Below are 18,390 nucleotides of genomic sequence, written 5' to 3'. Positions count from 1 at the left end.
TGACTGTCCGGGACGTTGAGGACACGTGACTGTCCGGGAAGTTGAGGACACGTGACTGTCCATGAAGTTGAGGTCACGTGATTGTCTGGAAAGTTGAGGTCACGTGACTGTCCGGGAAGTTGAGGTCACGTGACTGTACATGAAGTTGAGGTCACGTGACTGTCCGGGAAGTTGAGGTCACGTGACTGTCCGGGAAGTTGAGGACACGTGACTGTCCGGGAAGTTGAGGACATGTGACTGTCCGGGAAGTTGAGGACACGTGACTGTCCATGAAGTTGAGGTCACGTGACTGTACGGGAAGTTGAGGACACGTGACTGTCCGGGAAGTTGAGGACACGTGACTGTCCATGAAGTTGAGGACACGTGACTGTCCGGGACGTTGAGGACACGTGACTGTCCGGGACGTTGAGGACACGTGACTGTCCGGGAAGTTGAGGACACGTGACTGTCCATGAAGTTGAGGTCACGTGACTGTCCGGGAAGTTGAGGACACGTGACTGTCCGGGATGTTGAGGACATGTGACTGTCCATGAAGTTGAGGACACGTGACTGTCCATGAAGTTGAGGTCACGTGACTGTACGGGAAGTTGAGGACACGTGACTGTCCGGTTGGTTTGCCCTATGGCGCGCCGGCCCCCTCTGTCTCCTTATTGGTCAGCGGGGCCAGGGCGGGATCCACCAGGGAGGTGGCTGGAAACAGTTTAAACCAGCCGATCACCATGATGGACAGGTCCAAGTCGTCCAGAAGGACCTGAGCGGCGCCCATGAAGGATTTGTGGTCCATCTTGCCGTAATCGCCCCACACAATGATCTGAGCAGTTGGTCCATGTTAGTCGGCTGGCAAAGCGTGCGGCGTTAGCGCCTTACCTGCAGAACTTTGCCTTCGGGATTCTCTTCAAACTGCAGCTGTTGTTGATAGAGAGGATCTAGTGTTTTTCTGGCCAGACGAGTTCTTCGCTTCAACAGACATTTGCCGTTGTCCATCAGGTAGACCTTCACATAAGCGGCTGAGCCGCCGCACAGCGGCTCTTCACCATTCGGGCTTAGCCGCGCTCGTTTGCTCGGGATTTGTGGTCTCTCGCGCCCTCGGACTTACCTGGCGTGTTCTTGTTTCCTTGTTTACCCACAAGCCCCCTGGCCCGGATCACCTCCACGTCCAGGCGCTCCTTCCTGTAGACCATTCCGATCTGGATATCTCCTGAGCAACAGAGCCGCGCACTTCGGGTTACAACCCGTCCGCCCTTCAGACATTTTCGGATTGGTCGGTACCCATGGGAGGCGTGGCCAACGTCTGCCTGCCAGCCAGCTGGGCAGGACCCAAGCCATCAAGGAAACCGGTGAAGTGTTTGTCTGTGGCCAGCTTGACCCCCGGGAAGACCAAACTGAAATGCAAACGGCATCACGATGGGAATATGTAGGAAGGGCCGCGCGACCACGACGGCTCGTACGCGCCGGGCTTCGGGTCCTCCGCATCGGGATCGCGGCTGGGCTGTCGGGTGAAGCGCGACTTAAACTCCACGGCCAGTCCGGTTTCCACGCTCCTCTGGACGGGAAGTCTCACCACCTTCTTCTTCTTCTCTTCCTCTGGAAAAGACGTGAGCGGCGTGGAGCCCGCGAAGCTCCGCCTTCTGCTCGATTGCGTTTGCGTTTGTCTCGACGGGGCTCACCCTCCGGATTGAGTTGCGAGGCGTTTTGGCTCTTCTTTCCCAGGCCGACCATCCCCATCACCCGAGCGCCCAAACTGGATCGTCGTTTTTTGTCGTCGTCGTCGTCATCGTTGCGGCTCAGGGAACAAATGTCGCCACCCACGCTGGCGGACTTGGTGGCGGGCGCGGCGGGCGACCTGCGGACGGCGTGTCAAAAGGTGAACGTCAAGTTCGAGCTGCACGAGATGTGCCGAAACTGCCCTTCCTGAACGCACCATGCTGAGAAAAAGTTATTGGTATCTGCCTGAGTTTATATAATAATAATAATAATAATAATACATTTAATTTGTAAGCGCCTTTCAAAACTCGCAGGGTCACTTTACAGCCGCTGGATCAGTTTTTCTGTGGGTGAGCAGCGGCAGCCACACGCGCCAGCGTTCACTCAACCTGGAATAACTCAAAAAGATAGAAAGCTAGCTAGCTAGCTAGCTAATAAATAGCAAGTTAGATAGCTAATATGTTTTCCGATTCAAACAACTAGCTAGGTAGCTATAGAGCTAGCTAGCTAGTTAGATATCTATATGTTTACTGACTCAAATAAGTAGCTAGGTGGCTATATAGCTAATAGATAGATTTTAACCCCAAATTGCTCTCTGATGATCGTACAAGTGGTCAGACGCTGCACTGAAAATTACATTGGAAAGAAAGCCACGCCCCTCCCACACCATCGCCCCACAAAAATAGACATGAACTAATTGGTTAAATCAATAAATGGCTTGTTTTTACCAAACATGGTGAAGCAGCAAGAAGTTGTTGTTGAGTCGGACCCGCGGGCCAATTACCCAAAACGAAAAACCTCCCGAGATGACACGTGGCGGCACCCCTTCACTTACTTGGACGACTCCAGCTCCTCCATGGATTCGTTGGAACGAGAGGCGGCCTTTTCCGCCGATCCTACTCCGGAGTCCTCAGACGAAACTGCCGCTGCATCCACCTGACTGCGCCCGCCGGCGACAGGGGCTTTTCAGAAGGTGCGATGGCTGCAGTGGCGGTAAGGCGCTCACCTGATGCTTTGAGGGTCGTCGAGGAGGACCGACTGGGCCGACAAGTCGCTGGAGTTGCTGAGGGACGAGGTCAACGCTTGGCCATCCCGCATCTGCGCAGCCATTTGAGCTGCGCTGCCGCTCTCCTTTTCTGGATGCTTGGTCGCACCTGCGGGGACGACGGTCGTAGAACCAAAAAGGGGAAAGACCCTTCTTGCTTCTACTTGGCAACAAAATGGAGGCGAACCTCGCGCTTTTCTGCCAGCTAGCTAGGTAAAAGATAGCCAATAGACAGCCAAATGAGCAGTTTGCAGGCTAGCTAGCAGTAACCTTGCGTATCTACCCGGCAAATTGACTTTTATTCTGATAGTTTGGCTGGATTTTTATCAATCACAAGGAACAGAAAAACATTCATATTAATGGGGTATTATCACAAAGTTATTTGAAATAAAATATTCTGACATTTTGTTGAAGTCGTGTATATACAGTAAAGTCTCGTTATATCGATATCGGATATATTGATAGTCCCGGTTATATCGATACTATTTCTATGCACGTACGGAGAAAATTACATGCAAACAGGGTCGGATATATCGATAGTCCCGGTTATATGGATATTTTTTCGGACTCCCTTGAATATCGATATAACGAGACTTTACTGTATATATACACACACACACACACACGCACCGTTTGCCGCCTTGCTCTGCAGGTCCTCCCATGTGACCTCTGAGCGCCAGCGTGCGAAAGACAAAGCAAAAGCTGGACGGCGAGGTTCGCAGGTGCGACCGCACGACGGCCGTGCACTGACCTTTCCGGCTCCCTCCGGGCGTGGCGGAACGTCTCTCCGCCTCTGACGTCGCGTGACAGGATGTGGCCAAATTAGAGCGCCATCTGCAAACATGGCGGTCGGCGAGCGCCGGTTTCACACGCACCTGGGGTCTGGGGGGGCGGAGCCGGAGAACCGCTCGCTGCCGGGGGAACCGGAGCTTGATGACACGCCGAGGGGGCTGGCGGAGGCTCTTTATGAGAAGTTGTCGCCGGAGGGGGGGGAGGGACCGGATGAGGAATGGTAAAGGGCGAGCTAGCAGCTTGAGATTCAGAAGTGGCGGGGTTAGGGGCTGGCAGGGGAGGAGCTTGAAGAAGTGTGTGAGGAGGAGGAGACGGCGTTGGTGCGGGAGGTGGGGAGCGAGCCGGTCGGCGCTGAGCCGCCTCGACGCTCAAAGTTGGCGGCTGCGATTGCGGCTCTCCCGTGGTAGGCGGAGCTTGGATTCTAATGAGCGGAGGGTATTGCGGGTTGCCCGTGGGAGGCGCCTGTCGTTGCAGGAGGGGAGGCGACAGGTGAGTGGGGGCGGCGCCAATCCCGGTTGCCGCCCCTTTGCCGGCCCAAACTGGCGCCAAGCAGGATGAGAGAAGAGCAAAGATTGAGCAAAGACTCTTTGAAAGACACCCGTCGCCGACAGCGAGACGCTGAGCCGCGTGTTGACTTGAGCACACAAGAAGATGGAGAGAAGAAGAAGGAGGACAAGAAGAAGAGGAAGAAGGAGGCGAAGAAGAGGGATAAGAAGAAAAAGAAGCTCGCCGATGGCACCTTAGTGAGCGCCGGAGCTTGGTTGACGGTGCAAGCTGTCTCACTTACGTGTGTCCGCTGCACCCTTGGGCGGGACGCCGGGCAGCTGGCGACCTCGGCGACCGCACTCGGGACTTCTGAGGGGACTGGAGGGGAGCCAGGCGTCATGGCGGCCTCCTCTGTCAGAAGAGCACAATGAGAGAGAGGGCGCGTTGACTAGCGACGGGTTAGTCTCGGCAACGCTGGATGCGGGCGACTTTCATTCATTTTGTTTCCACCTGGTCAAAGGAGGACCAGCGCTCTCATTTACCTCAGCAGGTCCTCGTTGAAGGCTTCCCCTTCCCAAAGTAAGTCTGGATTGAAGTCTAGGCTAAAGAGCAGAAAAAGAGCTGCTGAGCTTTGAACCTGGCCACGACCGCCCCTTAAATCAACAGATTCACCTTAAGTCCTCAACGCTCCCGTTGGCCTTCTGCTCTGGCCAGGAAAATCCTCCGGGGTAACTACGCACGGAATGCATCGACAACTCCTTTCCATCAGATTGTCATCATCAGAGTTTTTGGCGGGCTGTTTTTTGTCTCCTCGTACCAGTCATTGCACTCAAGAGAAATGGTTCCGGAGCTCCTCCTCAAAGACCTGGTGGACACATGGCCTCGGTTCACCCCGAACCTCAACCCTAACCCCTAACCCTCGGTTCATTCCTAACCCTCGGTTCATCCCTAACCCTCGGTTCATCCCTATCCCTTGATTCATCCCAACCCCTAACCCTCGGTTCATCCCTAAGCCTATACCCCAACCCTAACCCTCTCCTGTGACCAGAAGAAGTCCAAGATTTGTTTTTGTCCTTACTTGTCCGGGCCGCTGCGGAGGCCGACGTCGGAATGGGCTCGGGTGACCTTGGAGCCTCGAAGCAGCCGCACGGCGTCGTGGCGGGAAAGCGGATAGAGTGGGGTTACGCTGCAAGCCGGGCGGCAAACTCATGTCATGGGCAAACCGGGCGGTGGCGGGCGGCGTAGGTCTACCTGCGGATCGGGGACGACCAGCACCTCGCTGGCGCCGGCTCACAAGACGACGGCCTGGGCTCACTCAAAAGGCGGGCCGAGCTGCACCGGCGGCGAAGGGAGCGCGAAGCGGCAACTCGTGGCAGGGAGGCCCAATCGCCACCGCCCAGCTTGAACCAGTGCGGCTGATCATCCATCAGGGCGCTCTTCTCCAGTCCGATGACAACCTGGAGCGCATCAAGAGGGGGGCGCGCACGTCCTTTCTTTCAGCTGCCCCCGAATCTGGCCCACTTAGACTCAACTTGTTTGGACTAGGTCGTCTGCAGTCCTTCGGCATCGCACCTGTCCGAGAAACCGACCGTCTTCCTCAGCGACGCCGACCCGATCCCACACCGTCAACTCCAACGCACGCTCCCAGAAGCCCCGTTCGTGGACCGGGGAGTACAGAAAGGTCTGGTTCCACCGAGGTTCCGACGACTTCCTCACTGTCTTTGTCCTCCGCCTACTGTTGGAGCTGAATAGAAAAGCATCTCGTCTTCTCCTCGGCCGCTCACTCCGCTCGTTTGAACTTCGAACCTTCTGTCCGGAAGCAAGTTGATTTCCACATAAAGGCTGCATGGGCGGCCATCGACCCGAACCGGAAGGTCTTTGGCCCCGAGGACGGTTACCATGAGCTGTTGGCCAAGGTTTTCGTAGCACAGCTTCACCTTATGGAAGAAAGCCACCATTTTGACGCCAAGGCCTTGATAAATGCAAGGGCGCGGACCAGGATGAGCGTTTTAGTCAAGACCGCATGAGCCTCCCCCCCAAATCGCTGACCCATGGCGGCCAGCGTCGCCAAAAACCTCATTTGAGGCCAGGGCAGCCGGGCGACTCTCCAAAGTCATTCCATCCAACCTACCGGCGTCGTCCTCAACTGAAAAGTGTCCACTCACCTGAAGTCTGGGAACCAAAACGTGCTTACTCCCCGCCTGAAAGCAGGACCAACTTGTTTTGGCAGACTGGCCAGGAAGGAGATGGCGCCGCGAGCCCTGTGGACTTACCGGGACCCGTGCCTCCTCGCTGTTTGGGCTCACGGGAGAGTAAAAGGAAGCACCACCTGTCGAAGAAGGCACCGTTTCACTGCCTGCCGTGCGAAAGTCCAGATCAAACCTGGGCCGATGGACGCACCGGAGAGCGGCTGTCCGCGGCAAGAGTCTGCAGCTCTGGACACACAAACGGGGGTCGGCTGAGGCCACCGCTTGCCAACTCGGAAATGGTGACCTCACCTGATGGGTCGCGACACCAGCAGCTCCACCCGCGGCTCTGCTTTGGACTCCAGGATGATGTTGTAGACGTCGTCGAAGGTTGCTCCCTGTAGGACGTGACCGTTCCATTGCACAACCTGATCTCCTAGACCGCAGCCAAAGCAAAAAGGCCAGGCCCGGTGACCGGAAGCCGAGGCGGAGGTGACCCGCATCGGCGAAAAGGCAGCAAAAGCGCTCCACCACCCGGCCGCCCTTGAGTGCGTCCAGACCAGGCGCGAGTGCGCACGGGCTTCGCCGAGCAGGCGGGGAACGACGGGGCCGTCTTGCCAGACCTGCTCGCAGGTGTCCCACGATGTCCGCCAGACTTCCTCGCTTGACTTGAGTGATGAACGCGCACAGATGACCGGAATCTGTCCTTTTGCCGCCGGTCACCTGCAACCTCAAACAACATCACCACAATCTGGAGGGTCGCGGTGAGGAAGGGACGGCGGGATGGAGACGAGGGAACCAGCCTTAAGTCCGAGCACGGGGTCTGCGTGAACGGAGCCGTCCCTCGCCGTCTTGTCCAGCAAAATTCGGCCAATTAGACGCTCGCCGTCTGTGGACGGTCGCCATGTCCCATGCTGGCGGGGGGAGGCAGGGTGACTTTACCGACACGGGCGGACGGCACTTGCGGCGAAGGAGGCGGAGCTCACCCCGGCCGCGGTGGTGGCGCCTCCACTCTCATCGGCCCAACGGCAGAAGTTCATGTCGTCTCCTAGCCGGTCGGCGGCCCGCGAGAGGTCAGACGGCAGGTTTTGCCACGCTTGCTCGTGACCTTGCGGATTGACCGTCGGCGGCGATGAACGAATGAATGTCAAGGCTCCAAAATAAGGTCACGTCAATTCAAAACCATGCGCCACCCACTCAAAAAACGACCAATGCGCAAGCTAACGCAGCCAAGTCGCCATAAGGCGATGGTTGCCAGTGCGCAGGCCACCTGTGTCATGACATCTGCGCTAGACTTTTTCCGGGCGACTCCATTCGGACGGCAAACGTCAGCGATCGGTGCGTGAGTGGCCGACGGGTGGCCATCTTGTTCCTATTCTGACATCTCCAAGGTGATCGGCAGCTAATCCGCCTCGCCCTGCCTTAATCCAATTGAGTGTCGTGGCGATGACTCCAGCTGGCGTCTTCGGACTTTAGTTCTGGGAGCCTGCGTGGACGCCGAGCGGCTCGGGCGCTTTCATCAGCGCCGCCTCCCTCTCCATCGTCTTTTGACGGAGGTGTCGGCCAAGTTTCGCAGATTCAAGATCCATTCGCGACCGGAGCGTCGCCCGTTCTACCAGGCCGGCCGGCCCCAGGGGAAAGATCTCGGATCAGCGCCGGTAATCTGCTTGCCGACTCGTGGCCCAATGGCAACAAGGCCGCGTGCATCGTCAGCATGACGCTCCATTTCCTGTTGGGGCCTCGCCCCGGAGGGCCCGTACAGCTTTTCCTGATCCCACCTACTGGACGCAACCAGCCGGAATGGCGCCGGTGACCGAGCGAGATGACCGAGGCGCTTGCTTCAGCGCCGTCTCGCTTGTTTTGGCTCACCACAAGTTTGTCGTCGTGCTTTGTAGTTGCCGGCACGTCGCAGCTCGCTGTCTCGCCCGTCGCCGCCGTTGGTTGATTTGCTTTCGCAAAGGCTTTTAAGGAAGGACAGGAACATGTGGGAGGTGGGTGTCGGTGCCCAAAAGTGAGGCGTGGCTCGCTCAGGGCGTAGGGGGCGCTCTCTCTGGGGTCAGCCCTAGCCACTTAGCTCCCCCTGCCCCCACCCCATCCTGTCCCTGCCCCCACCCAACGGTCACTTTGACCCCGGGGTCAGTCCCCGAGTGAGCCACCAATGACTTTTGTTGCTCATGACGTCAGGCCTTGTCGCTAGCCCATTGCAACCGCGTCATGCGTTGGCGGTAGCCGCATTAAGCGGCGCTAAGCCTCCTGTGAGCTGCGCCATCGGGCAAATGCTTCATCTCATTAGCGATTTGCAACTGAACGGGTCAGGAAACATTAGCAATCTAGCTAGCAAGCTATCTATTAACTATGCAGCTAGCTAGAGAGCTAGCTATTAGCAATATAGCTAGCTAGCTATTTGAGCCAGGAAACATATTAGCTATCTAGTGAGCAACTCTTCCGATCTGATCACATTGCTTGGACTCGTGATTGTGAATAGCTCTTGCGCAAGTCAGAAGCTACGGCAGATGTTGGTCCATTGCTGTGACTTTTAATAATAATACTAATAATCCATTTGATTTCTAAGCGCCTTTCAAAACTCTCAATGCCACTTTACAGTCACAGGATCAGTTTTTCTGTGGGTGAGCAGCGGCAGCCGCATGCGCCAGCGTTCATTCAACCCGGAAGTAACTCAAATAGATTGAAAGCTAGTGTGCTAGCTAGCTAATTGTGGAAGTAACTCAAATAGATAGAAAGCTAGCTAGCTAGCTAATTGATAGCAAATAGCTCGCTAGCTATATAATTAGCCAGAAAGCTAGCTAGCCAGAATTGAAAATATGACGTCGAGCGCCATTCCCGAATTAGTTCGGGTTTTCTTTTTTTCTTTTTTGGGTCCCGGTAAAGAGCTGGCCATGGCCTCCATGTTAGCGCTTTGTTCTAGTTTCAGCTGTTGTGAAAGCGCCATATCAACCAATCTGTATTTTATTTTGCACATCTGCCCTCACTTCCATCTCATATAACTCCAAAGCTATATCATTTAGGAATTTACTCTTCTTTTCTGATGAAAGAAACGTTTATTACGCTGCATTGAATGTTTATGTGCTTCTAAAAGTCCATATTCTGTGGGTCCTGGAATTCGAGTCACAATGACAAAAACCCTGGCACCGGAGGGGAGACATGTTTTCACACCTGGCAAAAAATGAGTTAAACTATGTGTGTGCGCGAACGTGTGTGTGTGTGTTCCCACAGGGCAAATCCTTCACACCTCTTGTCCCCACCAAGTACAAAAAACGTGTGTGTGTGTGTGTGTGTGTGTGTGTGTGTGTGTGTGTGTGTGTGTGTGTGTGTGTGTGTGTGTGTGTGTGTGTGCGTGTGTGTGTGTGTGTGTTTGGGCTTGTGGGTGTGTGTGCATGCGTGCCTGTGTGTGTGTGTGTGCATGTGCGCAGACCCACATGCATGCAAAATCGTGAGAAAGAGCCCCCGAAATAATTGTCGTTCGCCTGTGTTTGTTCCAGGACCGCCGGGAGTCTTGACGAGGACGACGAACAAAGTGACGGCGGGCGAGTTGACGTCTGGAGCTCTCGCGCTACTCGCGGCAAGTGGCCCAACAGGCTCATTTCCCTCTTTGGTCCTTTGACATGGACGCCCGTTGGAAGAAGACGATGGCTGCCGCGCTGATGGCGCTGGCGCTGGCGTGTTTGCAGGCCGGGTGCAGGCCGCCCACCGAGGTAGGCGCTAGTGATGTGCCCTTCGCCAACGAGCCGGTTCTTAGAGCCGCATCTCTGAAGTCAAAGAAGAGAGCCGCTCCCAAGAAGGAGCTGGAAATGGGAGCCGACTTTTTTTTTAAATCATCATAATAATAATAATACATTTCATTTCTAAGCCCCTTTCAAAACTCTCAAGGTCACTTAACAGTCACAGGATAAAGTTTTTCTGTGAGTGAGCAGCGGCAGCCACATTTGCCAGCATTCACTCAACCCCGAAGTGACTCAAATAGATAGAATGCTAGCTAGCTAATGGATAGCAAATAAATAGCTAATAGATAGCCAGATAACCAACAGCTAGCTAGCTAGACAGCTAATAGCTATCTAGCTAGCTAATCAATAGCAAATAGATAGCCAGATAGCCGACAGCTTACAGCCAGCCAGCTAGACAGCTAATAGCTAGCCAGCTAATAAATAGCCAGATAGCAAACAGCTAGCCAACTAGACAACTTACACCCAGCCAGCTAGACAGCTAATAGCTAGCCAGCTAATAAATAGCCAGATAGCAAACAGCTAGCCAACTAGACAACTTACACCCAGCCAGCTAGACAGCTAATAAATAGCCAGATAGCCAACAGCTAGCCAGCTAATACGAGACAGCTAATAAATAGCCAACAGCTAATAGCTACCTAGCTAGCTAATGGATAGTAAATAAATAGCTAATAGACAGCCAGATAGCCAACAGCTCACAGCCAGCCAGCTAGACAGATAATAGCTAGCCAGCTAATAAATAGCCAGATAGCCAACAGCTAGACAGCTAATAGCTAGCTTTTTGTCCTCTATTCCCCGCCCCCAGTCTTTGGTTAAAGCCGCACACGATTGGTCGATATCCGTGGTAGAGGAGGGAGAATTACAGACAGATGCAGCAGTGGACAAATGTTATCACATTATGCTGTTATTATTATTCAATTATTATCAATTTTACTAGTTGGTATGATAGGCATTATTAATATGAAAAGCAAATGAGTGACAGCTGATCATCAGACCAGAGTAACCACAGGGAAAGTCAAAGTTAGTGAATGCTCTCTGTGGACGTATAAATAAAGCCATATACAGTAAAGTCTCGTTATATCGATAGTACTGCTTATTACGATACTATTTTCATTATCCTACAAGAAGCAAATCCTCCATTGTGAAAGTGTTCGACGTGCCGCAGAATACTTTATCAACGTGAGTAATGAAAACGTTGCAGTTTTTGTTTTCCGTGCATGTATTTAATTGTGTTGTATTCAGATATCTTTATCGCTTGCAACAATCACTGTTTTTCATACAGTATGTACATGCTGGCGTTCGTGGTTTTCTCTCGTGTGTGTAGAACAATGTCGAGTGCTACTCAGAGTCACGATTGCAAGAGTGCGTTATGAAAATAATAAATGACGTTTTTATGTCATGCATAAGTTTATTTTTCACTTCACGACAGTACAAAAGCATGCTAGATACGCGATCCGTGAACTCAAGGTGAAAATTACATGCCATATCAAAGATCCCCCATTTATTGCAGACTTTTAATGAAGTTCGGTGCAGGATTTTTTTCCGACTTTTGGGAGTCATAAGAGCCGGATCTTTTTAGTGAGCCGAGCCAAAAGAACCGGCTCTCTGACAAGATTCCCATCACGAGTAGGCGGCGCCCGCCGGCACGTGGCTTAGCTGCCGCGTGGCTAAAGCGTGTTTGGTCGTCCCTCTCAGGTCGAGGCGACGCCGCGGCGCCAGGTCGGGTGGGGCGTGGCCACGGGTCACGGCGGCGACTTCCGGCGACTTCCCGGACTTTGTCGCCGCCTTCGGAGGCGTCGCTTCACCTACATGGTAACGTTTTGAGCTAGCTTTTCCGCCGACGTTTGTCCAGCACGCTAGCGGCCGTTTTTGCGTGTGCATTGTCACAAGGCCGCCTTCTGCTGGACGGAGTCCAGACCAGGACTCGGTCCATTTGGCCAGACCTGCCAATGTCCCACAGGTTCCACCTGTTCCCGCATCTTCATTCGGAGCATCTGAGCGCCGTTTTGACTCCACTGCGACCGTCTGTGACTTTAAAGCAGGGCTCCCCAAACTTTTTCCTGTGAGGGCCACATAACTTTTCCCTTCCGTGATGGCGGGCCGGTGTCAGTTTGTAACAGAAAAAGTGTGACAATCGTAGAGAAACATATATAGCTAAATCTATTAGCTATTTAGAGAGCTAGCAATTAGGAATACAGCTAGCAAGCTATTTGAGTCAGGAAACATATTACCTCTTTAGTTAGCTAGCTATCGAGCATTCTATTCGCTAGCTAGCTAGCTTTCTATCTTGTTGAGGTATTCCGGGTTGAGTGAACGCTCGCGAGTGTGGCTGCCACTGCTCACCCACAGAAAACTGATCCAGTGACTGTAAAGTGACCTTGAGAGTTTTGACAGGCGCTTGGAAATGAAATAATTAATAATAATAATAATAATACATGTCATTTTTAAGCGCCTTTCAAAACTCAAGGTCATTTTAGTCACAGCATAAGTTTTTTCTGTGGGTGAGTGAGCAGCGGCAGCCACACGCACCAGCGTTCACCCAGCTAATAGAGAGCTAATAGCTAGCTTGCTAGCCAGCAAGATATAATAATAATAATTAATTTCATTTAGAAGCGCCTTTCAAAACTTTACAGTCACAGGATAAGTTTTTCTGTGGGTGAGCAGCGGCAGCCACACGCGCCAGTGTTCACTCAACCCGAAATAACTCAAAAAGATAGAAAGCTAGCTAGCTAGCTAATAGAATGCTAGATAGCTAGTTAACTAGATAGCTAATATGTTTCCTGAGTTAAATAACTGGCTATATTGCTAATAGCCAGCTCTCTAGCCAGCTAGATAGCTAATAGATATCACATTATGCTGTTATTATTATTCAATTATTATATTTTTTACTAGTTGGTATGATTATTAATATGAAAAGCAAATTACTGACAGCTGATGATCAGACCAGAGTAACCACAGGGAACGTGAAAGTTAGTGAATGCTCTCTGTGCGCATATACGTATATAAAGCCATACAAATAAAAATCTTTTATATTGTGTATTTTTTAAACGAGTAATTCGTTTTTCACACAATTTCACATGATTTTAGGTAGTTAATTTCAGCAACAAAACAACTGAGCAACCATTTGGGAGCCAAAAGAGCCGCATCTTTTTAGTGAGCCGAGCCAAAAGAACCGGCTCAATGAAAGGAGCCGGAATTCCCATCACTTGTCTGCAGTGACGAGTCCCAATCGTACTCATAAGGCTACATTCTTCAACGCTATCCAGCTAGCTTGTTTTTCGTCGTTTTGTGTCGTATTATGTTCTTCCAATGCCTTGAAAAGGGAACCTTCAGAAATCCTCACACATTTTCATCACTATTGTATTGGATTTTATATATTCACAAGTGAAATAATTATAATAATGGATGAGGCTTTTGTAATGTTGAATCAGAAAAAAACGGTCACGACGCACTTCAGGTTACGCGGGTTGAGGAAACGTCCAACAGTAAATTTCCAAATAAAAATGTCACGATGATCCGAAAGGTAAATTGGGTTGGTATATGAGAGAGAGCGAGAGAAAAAAACACGCTGGATTCAAATGCTATTGGGTGTCGGTTCGGTTCAACGTTTCTGCAGATTGTCAACTTTTTTTCCCCAGCAACTTGGTCTTTAATTGTGAAGGGATGATGACGAACATCCTGCTCAGTCCATTTCGGAGACTTGAAGCTTTTCCCCTTCTTCGCGTTGCTGTCGTGTTCGTCGTTGACGGACGCCGTGAAGCAGCCTCGCGAATTTTCGGTTGACGTCGTCCGTTCGCTTGAGTTGACGTTTGAAAGCGAGTTTTGGATTAGGTTGTGAAATGACGACTGGGTCTGACCCCGACAATAACGACGGTGAGTGAGTTCACCAAGACTTCCATACGAACTGCTCGCTTTCGCATTTCAATGTTTCCCCTTTTCTCCAATGACCTCGCCTTTTTTGTTCGGAATGGGTGGGGAACTTATGGCTCTTTCAATAATTTCATCTGGCTCGCCGATAAAACTAACATATTCTTGCTTTTTTGCTATTCATTTCCTGTTTGGGCGGCAGTTGGCGGAAAACGCCATTTTGATTGGATGATACTGACCTAGGTGGCCGTTGATGTCGAAACAGGTAAACGCCCCCTTTTTAATAATAATACATTTCCTGTATAAGCGCCTTTCAAAACTCTCGAGGTCACTTTCCAGTCACATGATCAGAATCAGAATCATCTTTATTGTCAAGTATGTAGAACAAAAGATCAGTTTTTTGTGGGTGAGCAGCGGCACCCACATACGCCAGCGTTCTCTCAACCCGAAAGTAACTCAAATAGATTGAAAGCTAGCAAGCTAGCTGTTCTGCCGTGATTCTAATTTGCAATGGAACAATACCACGAATGAAACAATTCCCATGCTAACGTTAGCAGTATACTTCTGTGAGAGAGCAGAAAGCAAGCGTGCAAGCTAATGAGCAGTATGAATGCTAGGTAGCAGTACGTTCGCGTATGTATCCGCCAAGTTGACTTTCATTACGATCGTTTGGCTGGATTTTTAATACCAATCACGAGGAATGGAAAACTATTCAGTTTAATGGTGAGTATGACCACAAAGTTATTTGAAATAATACATCCGGACATTTTGTTGAAATCACGTGCGTACGTGTTTGTGTGCGTGTGTGGCTCTCATTGAAAAACATATCAAAATATTTGACTTTTATGGCTCTCTCTTATAGTCAAAAAGGTTCCCGACCCCTGTGGACACAATTCAAAACTTAACTAGTTGAGGTGTAAAAAAAATACTCAACTGTATTGATAGAGCACTTTAAAACAACTACCGCTGCCTAAAATACGTAGGTTAAATCCTTTCCCAAAAACGATTCAATATTTAATATTCATTTTAGACTGCAAAAAAAAAACTCAAGAAATCTTTTAAAGGGTCAGTTAATGCAGAACTATTGGATTGGATTTGCCTTTATTAGTCTCACAGTCTATAATAATAATAATAATAATAATGCATGTAATTTATAAGCGCCTTTCTAAACCCTCAATGTCACAGGATAAGTTTTTCTGTGGGTTAGCAGCGGCAGCCACACGCGCCAGCGTTCACTCAACCCAGAAGTAACTTGGCTAGAAAGCTAGCTAGCTAGCTAATAGATAGCTAACATATAGCTATTTAGGCCTTCACTCAACCCGGAAGTAACTCAGATAGAAAGCTAGCTAGCTAATAGACAGCTAATTTGATAGCTAAGTAACTCAGATAGAAATCTAGCTAGCTAATAGCTAGTTAATAGATAGATTGCTAGATGGCTAGCTAATAGATTGCTAGATGGCTAGCTAATAGATTGCTAGATGGCTAGCTAATAGATCGATAGATGGCGAGCTAATAGATTGCTAGATAGCTAGCTAATAGATCGCTTCATGGCTAGCCAATAGATCGCTAGATAGCTAGCTAATAGATCGCTAGATAGCTAACTAATAGCTAGCAAGCTAGATAGCGAGATAGATAGCTAGCTAATACATAGCCAGCTAGTTAGTTAAATAGCAAATAGATGGAAAATAGATAGCTAGTTAATAGATAGCTAGCTAATAGCTAGTTAATCAGAATCAGAATACCTTTATTCGTCCCGCAATGGGGAAATTTGCAGATACATAGAATAGATACAGGTAGATAGCGATGTGGCGAGGAGCCGTGAGGAACCGTGAGAACGTCTCGCTCGGTCGCGCTGCTAGGGCAAAGAAGCAAACACTTGACATGCAAAAACAATCGACCTGCCACAGCTTGGAATTGAAGAGGATTTATGTGGGACAGGAGACAAATTCTTTACGTCAATGGATGCTACAGCGTCGTGTTTGTTTTCAACATTTAGCTTGTAGCAAAAGTGCACCTTTCCCTATATTACATCACAAAAGGTTGAGTGAAGGCCTATCTACCAATCTCTTAGCTATCTATTAGCTGGCTAGCTTTCTAGCCGAGTTACTTCCGGGTGCAGTGAACGCTGGCGCGTGTGGCTGCCATTGCTCACCCATAGAAAAACTTATCCAGTGACCTTGAGAATTTTGAAAGGCGCTTAGAAATTAAATATATGATGATGATGATCTCGTGCAGACGTGTGATTCCGGCCTGCGTCAGTGCGGTCAAGACTGAGGCGGCTTGACGACCTTTGACCCCACTTTTCAGCATCGTGGGAGTGCGATGGAGAGCGCGTGGCGGCGAGTCCCGCTGGCGTGCTGCCGTCCTCGCGCGTTGGTACTGCACGCTCTCTTCTGGGGCCTGGTGGCCCTCAGGTGGGAGCCCCGCCGCTTCCCACGTGCTCCCATGCTCCTTTGTTTCCTGATTGCGACGCTTGCCTTTCAGGGTATTTGGAGCCGCCCTGTTGGCTGAAGACAACACTGCAGGTAAAAGTCACGTGTCAAAACCTATTGATAACAACAATAACAATGACAATGATGATAATAATAATAATAATAGTAATAATAATACATTTCATTTGTAAGCGCCTTTCAAAACTCTCAAGGTCACGTTACAGTTACAGGAGTGGTGGAGCAGCGGCAGCCACACGCACCAGCGTTCACTCAACCCGGAAGTAACTCAAATAGAAAGCAAGCTAGCTAGCGAGTGAAAAGATCGCTAACAACTAGTGAAAAGATAGCCAATGGCTAGTGAATAGATATCTAATAGCTAGCGAATAGATAGCTAATAGCTAGCTAATACCTAGCGGACAGATAGCTAATTGCTAGCGGACAGAGCTAATTTCTAGCGGACAGATAGCTAATTGCTAGCGGACAGATAGCTAATTGCTAGTGAACACATAGCTTAATGCTAGCGAATAGATAGCTAACTGATAGCGAACAGATAGCTAATTTCTAGCAAACAGCTAATTACTAGCAAACAGATAGCTAGTTGATAGCGGACAGATAGCTAATTGCTAGTGAACACATAGCTTAATGCTAGCGAATAGATAGCTAACTGCTAGCGAACAGATAGCTAACTGATAGCGAACAGATAGCTAATTGCTAGCAAACAGCTAATTACTAGCGAACAGATAGCTAGTTGCTAGCGAATCGATAGCTAGTTGCTAGCGAATCGATAGCTATTAGCTAGCGAACAGATACCTAATAGCTATTGGCTATCTTTTGGCTGGCTGGCTAGTTTTTCATTTATTTGAGTTATTCCGGGTTGAGTGAACGCTGGCGCATGTGGCTGCCACTGCTCACCCGCAGAAAAACTGAGCCGGTGATTGCAAAGTGAGCTTGGGAGTTTTGAAAGGCGCTTACAAATGAAATGGATTATTATTATTAGGTATATGGCTATCTATCTAGTGAGCTATAAGCTATCCATTAGCTAGTTGTCTCGCTTTCTATCTATTTGAATTACTTCCGGGTTGAGTGAACAGTGGCGCGTGTGGCTGCCGCTGCTCACCCACAGAAAAACTGATACTGTGACTAACGTGACCTTGTGGGCTTTGAAAGGCGCTTATAAATGACATGTATTATGATTATGATTATTATTCTTGTTTTTGTCGTCTGTCATGCAGCCACCCAGGCCAATGTCGCCCCCTGCTGGCTCGTGGAGGACTTTGTGGTGACGGTGGAGTGCTCGCAGTGCGACGCCTTCCAGGCGGTACGTGGGGGGATTCGCTGTGGCCGCCCGCGCCTTGCGTTGACGATGGTTGGCCTCTTGTGTTCAGAAGACGAGGCCGGCGTGCGGCCGCACGGGCTACCTGGAAAAGGTTAACTGTACCAAATCCAACCGGGATGAGTACAAAAGGTTCGTTCAACGCGGCCGCGCTGCGCACTTGACACACACACACACACACACGCAAATGTTGTCACGGCATCTCCGCACCTGTGCTCGACAGCTGCCGCTCAGCCGTCATGGAGGAGCGTCTCTTCTGGAAGTTCGAGGCGGCCATGTTGTCGGTGACGTCCTTGTGTGCCGTCTCGGTGGTCCTACGTCAGCGCCGACTGGACCGGCTGGCCTCCGACAAAGTTCGCCGACAGATCGAGTCCATCTAGTGGCGTCACGACCGGGATGCAAAATGCGCCAAGGCGGAACTGCCGCCGTCGCCGCCGCATTTGCTTTGTTTTGCTGTGCGGCATTTGGAGATGCGCAAGGGTGCGCGTGAACTCGCGTGAACTCTAAAAAAATGCTTTTCCTCCACTTTCTGCTGCGTGTCCGCTTTGTCAACGCCTCCGTTTCATTGCACTGGAGACTTTGCGGAACACTCTCGGCACTTTTCTCACTCACTACCCGATAAAAGAAGAGTGCTCGTTTGGTTATGTTCCTTTGCTGCACATTAGTGATGTGTCGTTCGCCAACGAGTCGGTTCTTATAAAAAAAGTTGGATCCCATTTCTGGCTCTCTTTGTGAAGTGAACAAAGAGAGCCAGAAATGGGAGTATCCGACTTTTTTTTTTATAATAATAATAATAATAATCCAT

General features: G+C 50.3%; 3 protein-coding genes across 6 annotated transcripts; 2 read left to right on the top strand and 1 right to left on the bottom strand.

Annotated features, from left to right (window-relative positions):
• Positions 1 to 588: 588 nt before the first annotated feature.
• LOC148882595 (regulating synaptic membrane exocytosis protein 2-like) lies at positions 589 to 8,222 on the bottom strand. Its single transcript, XM_088986839.1, has 26 exons — positions 7,200 to 8,222; positions 7,017 to 7,127; positions 6,837 to 6,936; positions 6,526 to 6,649; positions 6,428 to 6,462; positions 6,301 to 6,356; positions 6,193 to 6,228; positions 5,834 to 5,964; positions 5,600 to 5,771; positions 5,279 to 5,484; positions 5,106 to 5,213; positions 4,845 to 4,892; positions 4,700 to 4,759; positions 4,570 to 4,629; positions 4,329 to 4,438; positions 3,625 to 4,080; positions 3,501 to 3,542; positions 3,380 to 3,418; positions 2,711 to 2,858; positions 2,540 to 2,644; positions 1,668 to 1,843; positions 1,449 to 1,584; positions 1,270 to 1,382; positions 1,097 to 1,198; positions 868 to 1,028; positions 589 to 811 (listed from the first exon to the last, which is right to left on the bottom strand). The coding sequence occupies exons 1-26, from the start codon at positions 7,251 to 7,253 to the stop codon at positions 620 to 622; spliced, it is 3,081 nt and encodes a 1,026-aa protein (XP_088842965.1). The 5' UTR covers positions 7,254 to 8,222; the 3' UTR covers positions 589 to 619.
• A 109-nt stretch (positions 8,223 to 8,331) lies between these two features.
• Positions 8,332 to 13,608, top strand: LOC148882594 (uncharacterized). The gene is made up of 3 exons (XM_088986847.1): positions 8,332 to 9,926; positions 11,649 to 11,765; positions 11,814 to 13,608. The coding sequence occupies exons 1-3, from the start codon at positions 9,837 to 9,839 to the stop codon at positions 11,949 to 11,951; spliced, it is 345 nt and encodes a 114-aa protein (XP_088842973.1). The 5' UTR covers positions 8,332 to 9,836; the 3' UTR covers positions 11,952 to 13,608.
• On the top strand, positions 11,625 to 18,110 carry jtb (jumping translocation breakpoint). Of its 4 annotated transcripts, none has more exons than XM_088986843.1 (7): positions 11,625 to 11,765; positions 14,023 to 14,085; positions 16,128 to 16,234; positions 16,305 to 16,345; positions 17,485 to 17,570; positions 17,638 to 17,717; positions 17,809 to 18,079. In XM_088986843.1, exons 2-7 carry the CDS (start codon positions 14,074 to 14,076, stop codon positions 17,963 to 17,965), a joined length of 483 nt encoding a protein of 160 aa, XP_088842969.1. In that variant the 5' UTR covers positions 11,625 to 11,765; positions 14,023 to 14,073; the 3' UTR covers positions 17,966 to 18,079. The 4 variants fall into 4 exon arrangements, with proteins under 4 accessions (XP_088842969.1, XP_088842970.1, XP_088842968.1 ...); XM_088986844.1 differs by lacking the exon at positions 11,625 to 11,765 and adding an exon at positions 13,614 to 13,826 and having other exon boundaries at positions 17,641 to 17,717; positions 17,809 to 18,110; XM_088986842.1 differs by lacking the exon at positions 11,625 to 11,765 and adding an exon at positions 13,620 to 13,826.
• The last annotated feature ends 280 nt before the right edge of the window (positions 18,111 to 18,390 follow it).

The sequence above is a fragment of the Hippocampus bargibanti genome, linkage group LG20 (assembly GCF_051943395.1).
Source record: "Hippocampus bargibanti isolate YZ-2025 linkage group LG20, ASM5194339v1, whole genome shotgun sequence".
NCBI lineage: Eukaryota > Metazoa > Chordata > Actinopteri > Syngnathiformes > Syngnathidae > Hippocampus > Hippocampus bargibanti.
Note: the sequence above shows the minus strand (reverse complement) of the source record. Positions and strands in the feature narration are given on the sequence as shown.